The 14,440-nt window shown below is 29.1% G+C and overlaps 1 protein-coding gene across 2 annotated transcripts; it reads left to right on the top strand.

Moving 5' to 3' along the window:
• Positions 1-392: 392 nt before the first annotated feature.
• Positions 393-12,786, top strand: cyst (rho guanine nucleotide exchange factor 18 cysts). 2 transcript variants are annotated; one of them, XM_017905781.1, is made up of 18 exons: positions 393-507; positions 824-915; positions 3,269-3,598; positions 3,706-4,082; positions 4,244-4,393; positions 4,471-4,664; positions 5,453-5,590; positions 5,975-6,050; positions 6,219-6,348; positions 6,443-6,635; positions 8,865-8,918; positions 9,014-9,566; positions 9,654-9,883; positions 9,968-10,512; positions 10,597-10,802; positions 11,275-11,454; positions 11,517-12,220; positions 12,329-12,786. In XM_017905781.1, the coding sequence occupies exons 2-18, from the start codon at positions 876-878 to the stop codon at positions 12,570-12,572; spliced, it is 4,344 nt and encodes a 1,447-aa protein (XP_017761270.1). In that variant the 5' UTR covers positions 393-507; positions 824-875; the 3' UTR covers positions 12,573-12,786. The 2 variants fall into 2 exon arrangements, with proteins under 2 accessions (XP_017761270.1, XP_017761271.1); XM_017905782.1 differs by lacking the exon at positions 5,453-5,590.
• The last annotated feature ends 1,654 nt before the right edge of the window (positions 12,787-14,440 follow it).

The raw sequence follows: 14,440 nt of genomic DNA on the forward strand, positions 1-14,440 counted from the left end.
AAAGAAATTTATATATGCTATAAAAATATATTAAAATATAAATATAAATACAATAACAGTTTTGGTCTTCTTTTGAGTTTATATAACTGAAATTAATATGTGAATTAGTTTGAAAGGTATGAAAAATTTATTCACATTGAGTATATATTTCACTATATTAATGTCTAATAAAATAAAATGAGATATGTCTTGAAAAATAAAATTTTTGCTTTAATCTACCACTACCTTTTTATTTTTGGAATAATTACCATTTCTCTAGAGATAGATCTATGTTGCATAAATTTCAAATACGCGCCTAATGGTATACTGTTATTCCCACCAAGCGATTCATGCGTTACCACATCTCTACGATTTCTTACTACCTATAGTTCGGACTAGTACAAAATGGTCGACGTGCCTTGACTGTATGATACAGAGTGGTAGATACAACATTTTGTTTCCCTATGAAGTTAGATATAATAAACTACGTATCATATTAATGGATTTATAAAGATTATTGCATTTGAGGTATGTATTTCTTTTGATGTTAAGTAATATCTTTTAATCAGCAAAATAATTAAGTCGAACGTTCACCTGTCAATACGGCTTCCTTTGGCAACAGTGTGTACGTCGCCCTTATCAGAGTGTGAAATATTGCATGCATAACTTATGTTTTCCACATTACAATGAATTTAAAGTATCGTAGCTGTGCTATATTTTTCATTTGTGAATTTTTTCAATGAATTTTCTATCTTAAAGTTATTAAATTTATATATTTTTATGAAATGTTTCTGAAACAATAAATTTAACGTAATGCTATTTATAATATTTACAAATGTTTCAGTTTCCGCTCTCGGAAAAATTAAATATTCATCTAATCGTCGGAAATAAGAAAGATGGAGAAACGGCAGGAAATACTGGCTCCTTTTTCTTCTGGTAAGTTACTAACACAAAGCATAAATAATTTTCCTTTATCTGTCAATATTATATATTTTTATTGGTACCATTACTGTATACAATAAAATGTTAAACAAGAAACATAATACTTTTTAGAGTTAATATCCTGCCTATATTTTATTTAATAAAATCTTGTTTTTTAATATAAAACATGTAAACATAGTTTTATATTATATAGCCTATTTTATATTTGAAATATTTCAAGATATAGTTACATAGTTCAAAGATATATTTTTATACATCCTAATATTAACATTATATTAAAAAACTAACATACTTAATAATTAATTCTCACTTAAGCAAGTGTTAAAAAGTACAAAATTATAATAATATATAGGATTCATGTATTTTAAATATATATCATGTATAAATGTTAAATTTAAATACATTTTTATATTTTATGATCGCATGTTAATATATTATATCTACAAAAAATATAGAAAAAATGTTTGGTATCATTTTGATATTAGTCATTTCATATACAAATAAAATCATTTACATTAATTAGAATTAACATAATAGTATAAATATATTGTAATTTAGCTTATTTTATAATTTTTTTAAACCTATTGTTAATAAAATATAAAATTATTAGTTCATTAATTTTATTTGTAACTTTAAATAGAATAAATATATTTCATGTAAATAATTTTTTCAATGATTATTACTTGGATTATTCATGTTTAACTAATAATTGAAATACAATTTTTATTACATTCAATGTTTATTTTTATTTAATGTTTTAATTCTAATCAATTTTCTAATATAATAATTTAAAGAAAATTGCCCTGTATTATATTTGTGCAATTTATATTTAAAATACATTTTTAATTTTTATATAAATGTATTGCTTTCATAAGCATAAAAACTGGTCTTCTGAAATGATTTTATCAGTACATCTAAATATTAAAAATAACGAAAGTTGTTAAAAAATATAAAATATATGTAAATTTATATCTATACATTATATCATTATAAAATAAACTGACATTATAATTATAATAATGTAATTCTCACCATAATATAAAATATCTGAAATAAATTATAGCTAGCAATATGTGTAGGTTATTTTGTAACATTTCTATGATTTTTTTTTTTTTTTAAGTAAAAATTAGAATTAAAGAAGTGATAATTTTAATGTTTTAAATAACTGATTTATCATTGTTTCCGTTGAGTAGTAATGTAATTTGTTTATTATAAAATACTATAAACGTAGACTCTAAATCTAAAAATATTTCGATTAGAATTAAATAATTTTTTGAAACAATATCTGATCGCGAAGAATAAATTATGAATACGGAAGCAAAAGATGAAGTTACTGAAAAGGATAGTAGTAAAGGTATTAGATTGAAGGTTGGAGGTCGGTTAAGGATCGGGGGTGCATGGAGGTGGGGTGGCACGCGCGGACCAACGGATCAATTCGCGCTTGGGAGCTACGGGGAAAAGCAACAGTGTGTCTACCCCCTGCTTCCCGGAAAAGTATTTGGTACGATTTGACCACTTTTATTTATTTTCGGTACTAGGATGACAATAAACGGTTTATCAAATCATCGTGTAGATAAAATAGAATATGTTAGTTGATTGTCATCAGGAGTGTTGTTAAAAACCGGGTAATTCATATGATTAGCATTTATAAGATTTTTTTGGTAACATTGAACATATAATTGTTTAATCAAATGTAACAAAGAAATTTGTTTTATCAACCAAAGTGATAAGATTAAAGAGACTTTTATTTTTGTACATCACCAATTAATATTAGATCGATTTAATAAGACATCCTTGTTTTTGAATTGTGACATTTGACAGATGACCTTGGATTATCCGTGACCGATATTAATATATTAAGATAGAATTACTATTTTTAATATTCTTAAATTTTTCAATTATGGAAATAAAAAGCTTCCTTTCTCGCATCTATGTTCACATAGTCATAAAATTAAAAATACAAATATATATTACATAATCTGACCTGATTTTCATTGAATATGACTTTATACATAACTGACATGAGAGCGGGAGGCTGCTACACAATTGCCACGAGCGAGTCCTATTTGTTCCCTTCGTAGTCAATAGGTGCGAGGACATTTAGCTATCGGTTTTCTCAAATCTCGATGTAATTCACGAAGTGCTAAATTCCTTATTCCACACGATTACCGCGTTTTTCGTGAGTCATCATCTCACAATCCTTTTATTTTTTAAGTAATTTATTTTATAACAACTTATATTTTTATTACTTAAACTAACGATTTAATGTATGTAAATGATAATAATTTTATTGTTTAAAATATATCGCCATAAGTAATGAAAATATATATTTTTAATATAATTATAGATGAGTGTCCAAACAGTGGGGAAGATAGTGAAGAAGATGTAATAACTGACTATTTGGGATCATCGCATTCTGATTGCGATCGTATACCTATTATTAATGGAGATCTTGGCAGTTTAAATCTACATGGGAATATAATTACTGAGACCAGTTACACCAAAGACAATACAGAGAAAACGGCTATTACCATGTCTGAAGGGACTGATGAACAACAACAGCAGCACTCACTGCTTACACTTGGCACTAATAGTCAAGCTCAGACTAATCCTTTGGTGCCAATTATCAGTGTCACACCTCATTCACCTGGTCTTGCTAAAAACTATCCTGTTTTGGGTAAATTTCCTTGATTCTTAATTTGTGTAACCCTATGCATTACATTTCATTGACATTACAAAATTTGTTATGCTTCTGTGGCTAACAATTCATTCACCTCCTTGCAGAGGACAACTTGCAACATCTGCATGAAATCCATGATTGTATTCAGCGTATGAGAGATTTAACGCTGAACAACTGGGGATATAATCATCGTACATCCCACAATGATGTACCTCAACGGTTAACTTCATCATGCCCTTCCCTATGTCCTTTAATTTTACCTGAAATTGCACCACGCTCAAGTAATAATGATACAGGATCTGATCCTGACGTCCTTGCTAACTGTTCCACCAACAGCTCTCCCACACATTTTCCATCAGTAGGTCCTCATTCACAGAATGCACAAGGTATTGATAGGAGACGCAGTTGGACTGATTTGGAAGATACTCGATGTGGCCGTCGCAGATATTCTGGGCAAAATCATCTACAAGCACAAAATATGGTTAATATTGCCTAATACATTACATTTACATGTTTGAAAAATGCATTATTCATTATATATTTGTAGCATAAATGTTCCATTGCTTTTTTCATTTTACTTTGTTAAAACTTTGGATTGCATCTTTTACTATAATGTATAACATTTATTCATTACAATTTCAGCGACAACGCAGTATTAGTTTAAGTAGTCTAGACAGTGAAATGGACATAGAATTACATGGAAAATCTTGTACCAGACCTGTAGGTGTTAGCAGTCGAGCATGCAGATCACAAGCAAGTACTCATTCTCTTAATGAAGCTGATCTTGTACAGGTAAGTTGAAGAATGTATACATTATTCTTTAAATATTTGGTTTATAATAAAAGACACTATAAATTTTTCTTTAACAGAGTGAATATCAGAAAATAGTCACAAAACGATTCAAAGGTAGTCAAAGATTAGCAGACAGTTGTGGTTTAATGCCTGGCCTTACAGGTTCTCGTTTACCTCTTCAGAAATCTATTTCAACGCCTTCAATTGTTACACCTCAAGTTAATGCTCATTTAGTAGAAACTGTAACTAGGACAACACCATCACTTACAGCGTAAGTTAATTAAAAACATTTTCAGATTGCAGAACTAGATCAATATTGATGTGAATTTCGAAATTACTGTATTATCTTATTTAATAAATAATGACATTAATTTTTATATTAAAATTTTAGTTATAAATTGTATATTTTAAAAAGTCACTTAGGTTTATTAATAATTTTAATTTTACTTCCAATCTTGTATTAATTTCATCAATTTTTGACCATACTTATAAGTAATACTTTAATTTTTGTGATCTAGCTTGCAATCTTTTTATAGAATCACATATAAAGTGATATAGAGAATAATACACATATCTTATATGTATATGAAATATAAGATATGTATATATGCATTATATATTTTTAAATTATATCATTTTTACATTAATAGTAAAAAAGATTAATGCATGGTTTATTAATATATTTACAAAAGATTCCGAAATTTGCGTATAGTTAAAAATGCTTGCATCAACTTGTATCTTGTAGATGAAAGTATTTAGCATGGTTGCACTATTTATTACTACATTTAATTAATATTCAATTTTTTAAGACTAAATCACATTTATATCAGTGTCAAAATGTTATTTCTTTTCATATTTTATTTTTAAAGTTGTACAAAAAATTGAATTTCACGTTGAATATCCATATAAATAATCTCCTGTGTATTCTGATTAACTTTGCGTCTTTGTGGCACTTATATCTCGGTGGAAAACCACACGAGAATGATTTGCATCTTTTACACAATAGTCGCATACTTTGTGTTTGTACTTGACAATTTCCTACCGTCCTGCATGGTACAGCCGACGTGAAAGAAACGAAAAGGGTAGTGGAAGTGAGACTGAAACTGAAGATCTCCATATACCAAACAGCCATGAATTCCATGAAGATAGAGAAGGCACTCCAAATACACAGATATCCCTTGATGAGTTACTCACTGAGTAAGTATTTTTAGTTTTTTCACATATGTACAAATAATATATTTCACTATCAAGACGCAAGGAAATAATTATTGGTTTGTATAAGCTTTACCATCACCTTTTTACATTATACACAAACAGTAATAAGATTATAATATTATTTAGATCTTCCTATATGTATTTTATTTCTTCATGAAATGTTCATTAATGTATGTATTTAGTCATAATTTATAATTAATTTATATTCTTATCACTTAGTGTAAATACACAATTGTAGTGCTTGTAAATATTTACTACTTAATCATTTTTAAATTGATTTGTATTATAAATTATTTTGATTACTTATATTTATATAATAATTATGATATATATAACTTTAATAAATATGTATAAATTTAATTTTAGTGGAGCTGCATATGATGATCATCATTCTGAAAAAACTAGAAGAAAACGTGGTTCTATTTTTTTCCGCAAGAAAAAGGTAGTGAGATTAAATTATATTATAGTATAAAAAGTTCGTATATATATAAATAAATAAATTAATAAATATACATATATATTTATATGTATGTATATGTATGTGTATATATGTACATATGTATATGGATATATATAAAATCTATGTTTAGAAATTACAATGGAATTACAGGATAAAAGTGGTAAAAAGACTAGTCAGCAACAGCATTTATGGACGACAATAATGGCAGGATCTCAGGGAAGTTTACTATGTGATGCTTGTATGAAACAATCAACAAATAAACCACTCCTACATTGCGACAGTAAGTATTAACTGTTATATTATTTTATATATATAAAGAAATAATATATGTATATACTTATATGTATTTATGAATGTTCTGTTATATTTATCAGATTGTGGAGTATCTGTACATCAAAATCAAGGATGTAAAGATCAACTAGTGTTAGAATGTATTAAATCAAAACATCATTCTAGCAAAGCTGCCATCAAAACTACTTCAAGCATATCCACAACTTCTAGTAGCTATAATATTAAGAGAGGATCTACCGCATCATTACCTCTACCAATGTCGTCTGGAAGTGGAAGGTAAATAACTTTTGTTACCAAAATTATTGATTTCTTGCATTGGATCTGCGTATCTGTGGTTCAAGATTCGCACGTAATTGGCATGGCTAGGCCTAAAATCGGAGTTCGTTCAACTCCTCTTATTCATAACAAGAGTACTACATAAGTTAGAAAAATGTGTACACATAATATTTACGCTCGGCAAGGAATTTCAATTTTTTTACTTTTCTTTGTTCATTAGATGTCTATAAAAGTGTATCACCTGATACAAGTACCTAAATTTGACTAATCATGATTAATTGACAGTTCAATATGATTTACTGTTGGAAAAATGTTAATATATCAATATTTACTTACATTTATAAATTCAAATAATCTATTATACTTCATATTTTATTCTGGAATCTCTTATTGAATTTCTATATTTTGAATGAAAAATAAATAGCTAGAAAAGGTATTGTATCTGCTTATTATTCAGAAGCTTTGGCTGGCTCAAGAGCTTATTATTTCTAATTAATTTTGCAGTTTAGCCAATAGTATGGCAAGCTTCAGCGTGTTTATCCTCGCGTCTCTAACAATAGCTAATAAAAACATTTGCATATACATATTAATTAACATATAAGATTCTATGCCCAAAATTCTGCAATTGTTTGAATATTGTTTTTAGAAACTCAATACAAATAATAGTTATAGTATTTATGAGAAATAATAATTATTATTAGTAAGTGAATAGTAATTTGATAAAATCGCACAATTAAAAGGAGGTATATACATATTTTTTAACACTGCACAATATATTTTATGTTATGATAAAATATGTTTCTGGAAAAATAATGTTTACATATAAGAAAATATAAAATTATAATTTCTTACATATAAGAAAATATAAGAAATTATTAAATATATAAAAACTGAAAAACGTAATAGAGTAAGAATACTGAAGAAGGAAGGGAAACAAAAGGCAAAATGAGGTTGCCCTAATGCAGTGTGTGCTTTTTCCTTCCCCCGTGCATTCCCTCTCGTGCAACGACAAACCGATCGATTGTTCGACGATTAAAGGGAAATTAACAGCAAGAAAGCCGTGACAAGCTACAGCCCTTGGCGGCGAGTTGCTACTAAGCTCGGAGTCAAGTAAGTCTCAGATGTCTGATGTGTTCCTCCTATTCTGTCGAAGCGTTCGTTCTGTTCGTGTATTAATCCTACACAGCAGTAGGATAACCCGCGACTATCGTTCCTCGATTCTTTTCTTGCACACATTGTTCAAAAGGCAATTGAATTGCCGCTTTGTGTTGTATTGACAGAGACATCACCTAGCCCCTGCCTATGCTTCTAATATGCTTGCTTCTATTATTTATGATCATTCAATGACATATTTTGTGTGTACACCTCGTTGTAACTTCATCCAATCATTATAATATAAACTTACAATTACTAAACGATTAAACAGTTTCCTTTATCAAACATTATCAGGAATGAATATTTAATACTCACATTTCCAATTGATATAAATTTCTTTGTTACCTTCTATTTTGACTTTCTCTTCATAGTATGAACTTGTAGCTTTGTTTATAGTGTTTTCCATGTTATTAAGTGTATCTTGAATCTACATTCAACAGTGTTCATTCATGTAAAATATCATTTTATGGAAACTTATTAATAATAAATACTTTGGGTCGGGTTGAGAAAATTGTGATTTAGACAACTACCAAATTTTTTCATATATTTTATTAACAAATGAAGTAAATGAAATGAATATAATAAATACTTAGGGTGTAAATCTAGTGTCTTACCCGGCCTAAATACAAATAACTACTCATTTTCTGGTAGCTCCCTATTTAATTTACCATTATTTGTAATTTATAATTCAAAATTATAAATTATATTAGATATGTCATTAAATCGATTCTAGAAAATGGAATTTTCAAGATTATTTTTTTTCTTAAATAGTCTTGATTAACTCATATAGGAGACACATAATTGAAATATACAGAAATATATTTATAAAAAAATAGGCAATATAGGTATTGCATTGCAGATCACATTTACATAAAAGGTAATATCAAAATGACAGTAAGAATATAGTTACATATGTATAATTTGTCATATCTATGAATAAGCAACATATTATAACATTAAAATGTACATTAAAAATGCAACATTAAACTAATTTTAATTACAAATTACAATGAACAATATTTATTTATTGTGAAAAAAAATATTTTAAACTGTGGAATTATATTTTCCTTCCAGCCAAACAATAAATGAGGAAAAAGATGGAGATGGGCAGCATCGTGATATATCCAGGTTTGTAAAACTTTTATTGTTAAATTTTTTATTGAATTTATTTTTTCGTAAAATAATTAATTTATAAAAGTTTTTTGTTTAATATTATATTCTAGTGGATTGGAAGGATTCGACCTTGGAGATGATACTTATCAATTCACAGTAGGTGATCTTGAAGGTCTGGATCCTGAATTAGGCCTACCTAAGGAAGAACCTGACTCCTGGAGCGCTGCTATTGGACATAATGTTGCATTACGACTAGCTGATAATTGTGAACGAAAAGTAAAAAGACAAGAACATATTTATGAATTTGTACTTACGGAAAAACATCACTGTTTAGTACTTCTCGCTATGGAAAGAATTTTCGCGGAAGGTCTTCGACGGCATTTTCGTTTGGGTCAACCAGATCTGGAACGCATGTTTCCTAGGCTCCGTGATCTTATTGATATCCATTTACGGTTTTTACAAAAATTACGTAAGAGACAAAATACAAATCCTGTTGTTCCTACAATTGCTGATATACTAGTGGATCAATTCTCTGGAGAGAATGCACAACGTATGAAGAGTGCCTATGGAGAGTTTTGTAGCCGTCATAGGGATGCTGTTGAAGCTTACAAGTATTATTTGCGTCATGATCCTCGATTTGCACGGTTCGTGCGTCAATGTCAGGTAGCTATAATAGAATTTATTTTTTTGTTTATTGTACATTTTTTTAATACAATAACATAGAGGTACACGTGATTAATGTTTGTGTAGTCACATCCTTTGTTGAAGAAGAAAGGAATTCCAGAGTGTATTTTGTTTGTTACGCAACGTTTAACAAAATACCCGTTGTTAGTTGAACCACTCATAAAAACAGGTATTGCTCAAGAAGAAGGTGAAGATTTACGCAAAGCCTTGATTCTCGTTAAAGAAATTTTAGCCGATGTTGATGCGTGTGTAGCTGATAAGGAAAGAGAAGACAGAAAATTAGAAATATATAATAAGTAAGAAAATGATATATTTTGTAAAATATATTTATAATTTTTTTTGTTACTATTAATAACATGTCTTTTATTATTATTGTTTAGGATTGATGCAAAATCTTTTGCAACATATCGTGGTATCAAGTTCAAAAAGTCAGGTATCATGGCATCTAATAGAATTTTAAAATTCGAAGGTACTGCATATTTAATGCAAGGTCGTGGAAAAATGACTGCCATTGTAGTGGTTGTTCTTTCTGACATATTATTTTTCTTGGCTGAAAGAGATCAGAAGTATGCATTTTTTGTGCCTGACAATAAGGCTGGTATAGTATCACTTCAAAAATTATTAGTTCGTGAAAAAGCAGGTCAAGAATCTAGAGGAATCTATTTAATAAGTAGCAATCCAGCTGAACCTGAAATGTTCGAGTTAAAAATTCAAAAACCCAAAGACAAACAATTATGGATACAAGCAATTAGATCAGCAGTTGAAGCCTGTCCACAAGAACCTGAGAATGAAACTGATATATTAACTGAAAACAATAATAATAATGAATTAAGAGATACACGTTCCTCTTCTATATCGTTACTTTCTGTTGAAGAAAGACAACGTTTAGTTAAAACTAAGGAATCACATGTTCTGAAGATAGTTGGTATGTGTGATATTTTATTATTATAGATATATTTTACTAACAAAACTTGAATTAAGAATAATAATTTTGTATTATTGCAATTAGATGAACTGCATAAGAAGGACGCAGAACAGGCATTATTATTAGAAGAAAAAATCAATTTACAAATGCAACTTCTACAAGCTGCAAACATTTGGAGTGGAAATGAAAGTAGTGATAATGAAAGAATAGAAAAAGTTGATAAAGAAATTCTAGATTATACTAGATTAGTCCACAATGAAAGAACAGATACCACACAATTACGACAAGAGGTTACACTATTTTGTATTACTATATATTTTTAAATTAAATTATAAGTAAAGAGAATGTCCAATCCAAAGTTTCTATATATATTTTGCCAGAAATGAAATGACATGATATTAACCTTTCTCTTTTAGTAATATTGTCTTAGGACAACAATAAATAAATAATTTTTATGTTCTCTTTTAAAATAAGTTATATTTAGTAAATTAAAATTATATTTATGGAAATTAGAGTATTTTACAATGGAAATTATTTGCAATAAATCCAACATAATGTTAGAGTTGTATCGACAAATATATAAAATATTTTAAGATGTAAAAGTAGTAGGTAATTATAGTCTTTCTCTTACATTTTATTTCTTATACAATTTCTATATTTAAGCTATATATATTTTGGTTTTATTTTTAACTGAATACAAAATACTGGTAGAGTTACATAAGCTATATAAATTAGTGCTGAAATGATAATTTTTATTTGTAGGTAGTTGCGGCTATTCAAGAAGCAACAAAACTTGCTAGTTCATTATCGTTTAGTGCGGGTGGTGCTACTCTTTCGAGAAGTTTAAGTTCTGCGGGAGAACGACATAGTGAGGCCTATGTTCCATCTGCTCTTTGTGTTCCTCGAAGAGCTGAAACATTTGCGGGTTTCGATCACAATAAAGTAAATATATAATTAACAACTAAAACCAAAGTTACATGACTAAAACTGCCATTTTTCTTTAGGAAAAGTATCCATTACGAGAATTTGCAATTCATTCTGTAATCTCTCTTCCAAAAGTTAGTGAATTTATGAAGGAAAGTCCAGAGGAAAAAGGAAGTCAAGATATAGAAATAAATAAAGATCAGCAGTGGGCAGCGATTCGTTTATCTCACCATGTTTATAGGTTGGTCTGTATAATTAGTAATCAAATGACAACAGTCGATAGTCTACAGGCTCAATTAGCTGCATGTAAAGAAGGAAGTATGGGTAAATCAAATAATAGACCTAATCCAAATCGTCAGTTAGAAGAATTACGTAATTTACAAGATCAGTTAAGTCGAGAGAAAGCAGCATTTCGTGTCGCGTCTCAACAAGAACAAAAACAACTAGAAGACGAACGAGCTGAATTGGCGAGACAACGAGAACAACTAGCAGCAGAACAAAGAGATGTTACACAGCAACGAGATCAATTATATCGACGACTTGAGGCTCTGGAACGACAAGGGGTAACATTAGTTACAGGCTCTGCACCTAGTTCTACAACTATTCATTTATCTCATTTGACACAAGGAAATGATACTGTGCAAACACGAAAATCACAGCCAGATACTAAACGAATACCGTTAAATTTAATTAGTGCAACTAATCAGCAAAAAGTGCAAAGTAATCTTCCAGTTAAACAACAATTGCCTTTAAAACTCGCTAGTGGAAGCAACAATAATACTAGGTATGTGTAAATATTAATTAAAAATCATATAATTGTTTAAAATATAAAACGTTTACCAATTAGTATTAGACATATTCTAATAATGCATTTTTCACATGATAAAAATAGAAGTGGAAATACGAGTAACAACAGCCCGGATCGACATTCACGAACAGGAAGTAGCCCAGCAATTGTAACTGGATCTACATATTCTTCGCCAGAATTAGGGAATAATCATGCTGGTACAAGTCAAACTCATTCCTCAAATCGTTCACTTCGAATTACACGATCACCTCCAGAATATTCACATCAGCAACAGCATCAACGAACAGAACAGCAACAACCTTTAGAAGAGGAGGTAATCTTTTTCTGACGTCTCTTTCGTTTTGGTCGAAAACATTCTCGATCTTCTCGCCCTACAACTGGTGAAGCTACCCCGACTTCTACATTAACTCCTTCCCGAAGCCAATCAAAAGATGCTCAACCTAGAAGTCGTGTAAAATCATTTTGACTTTCAACATTTTCTCGGTAAAAATTTTGTATTATTTCCATCTTCTTCGTGATTACTATTACTTTCTATTTTTCTTTCTTCCTCCTTCTTTTTATTCTTTCTCTTTACTTTTTCTTATATTTTCGTATCTTTCTCTTTTATCTTTTTCTCTTTCCTTGTCAATTTTATTCGTGTTGTACATTAATATGCAACATAGTACATAAGTGATGCATTTAAGGTGTCCATAATAATAGTGTGACTGTCAATAAAAAAAGGATATACATATTATTCTCAATAAATTAATAAAGGATAGTTACTTTTCAACTGCTACTGAGGGCAATAATATAATTTTTATGCAAATTCTCACAGAATCTACTATAAAAGAAAAATAACTATAAAATATGTGGACAAATAAAAAGATAACAGTTAGTGCTCAGAAATATTTGCGAGAAAAAATATTCAAGTGGCCGGCTTAGTGAGACAGATCAGCCGATCTTGTTAAATCCTTACTCGTTACGTTATTAAGCCGACTGACAATTTTAGAGACATGATTTTAGACGAATCTTTTAAGCAAATCTGTTGCAACTTGCTGGAAGTGCAAGTTAGAGAAAATACATTACATTAGGATTGCATATACATGAATGTGTATATAGATATACTTTTTCATGACATATGTATGACATCACGTGTACGTATGTTGAGAATAATGTGCGAAAGTATATGCGTGCATATGAATGAAATTTAATGAATGTACGCTCGTACCTAATAATTTCATTTTGTGACACGTATATGTATGTATTTGTAGATGTGTACGCATGTTGTGTCCGAATGCGTGAGTGACCGCGGTAGCTTTTCTTATACCATAACTTTAAAAGTATTTTAATACGTGCTAAAACGACGGGTAAGATCTATTATTAATAATAATGCATTGCTATTATGTGTGCCAAGCCACAAATCGAAATCGTTAATTTTCCGAATTTCGTGACATCATTCCCATAATAAATATGAATCGTTTTTAATTTAATTGGATCAATAGTAATCCAAGCGACGTTTTATATTTGATATTTTTCTTCAAGATTATTCACTGCCATTATCGTTAATCTGTAACTTTTTTTCCTTTTTTAATGACATACAAGCTATTTTATTTATTGCATTATGTAAGATCATTAATAATTTTTGATCGTTTAAACTATTTTATTTATATGAGACTTTTTTCATGAAGAGAATTCTTGAGTATTTCGTGGAAATGAAACGTGTTCCAGAGAAAGTATTATACAAAGATTGATCATACTGCACGTCTAAGATGTTAGATGAAAGGGAATCTCGAAAATGTGGCTCTAAAATGTAGATCTTCGTTATAAATTCTGAATTTTTTCTTTTGATACGTATATGTATTTAGATTGTGCACGTATTTGTCTCAAAAGATGCTGTAGCGTGCAATATGATCGAATAGAAAGACAGCGTCGTCGAGGCACGATGATAAAATTGTGACTAATTTATCTTCATAAGAAAACATAAGTAATATTATCAACTTGTCTCAATCAATCGTGGTGACAATAGTTCTTAAAAGTATTTCCGTAAGATGTAAAGCGTGAGAAAAAAACATAATTGAGTTCTTACAAGTCTATCGCTAAAAAAAAAAAAAAAAAAAAAAAAAAAAAAAAAAAAAAAAAAAAAGAAAAAAAAATGTCGGGCATATATCAGCTCGTAAATGATATTGTATTAACCTGTTAGTAGCCTTTATGGATGAG

Source organism: Eufriesea mexicana, unplaced genomic scaffold, assembly GCF_001483705.2.
Source record: "Eufriesea mexicana isolate 0111107269 unplaced genomic scaffold, ASM148370v2 scaffold4599, whole genome shotgun sequence".
In the NCBI taxonomy this organism is placed as follows: Eukaryota; Metazoa; Arthropoda; class Insecta; order Hymenoptera; family Apidae; genus Eufriesea; species Eufriesea mexicana.

Excerpts from the sequence above, each read along its gene's own strand:
- cyst (XM_017905781.1), top strand. The coding sequence starts at position 876 with ATGGAGAAACGGCAGGAAATACTGGCTCCTTTTTCTTCTG. Across the intron at positions 8,919-9,013 it reads CAGCATCGTGATATATCCAG|TGGATTGGAAGGATTCGACC; the intron begins GTTTGTAAAACT and ends ATTATATTCTAG. Across the intron at positions 9,884-9,967 it reads AAATTAGAAATATATAATAA|GATTGATGCAAAATCTTTTG; the intron begins GTAAGAAAATGA and ends ATTATTGTTTAG.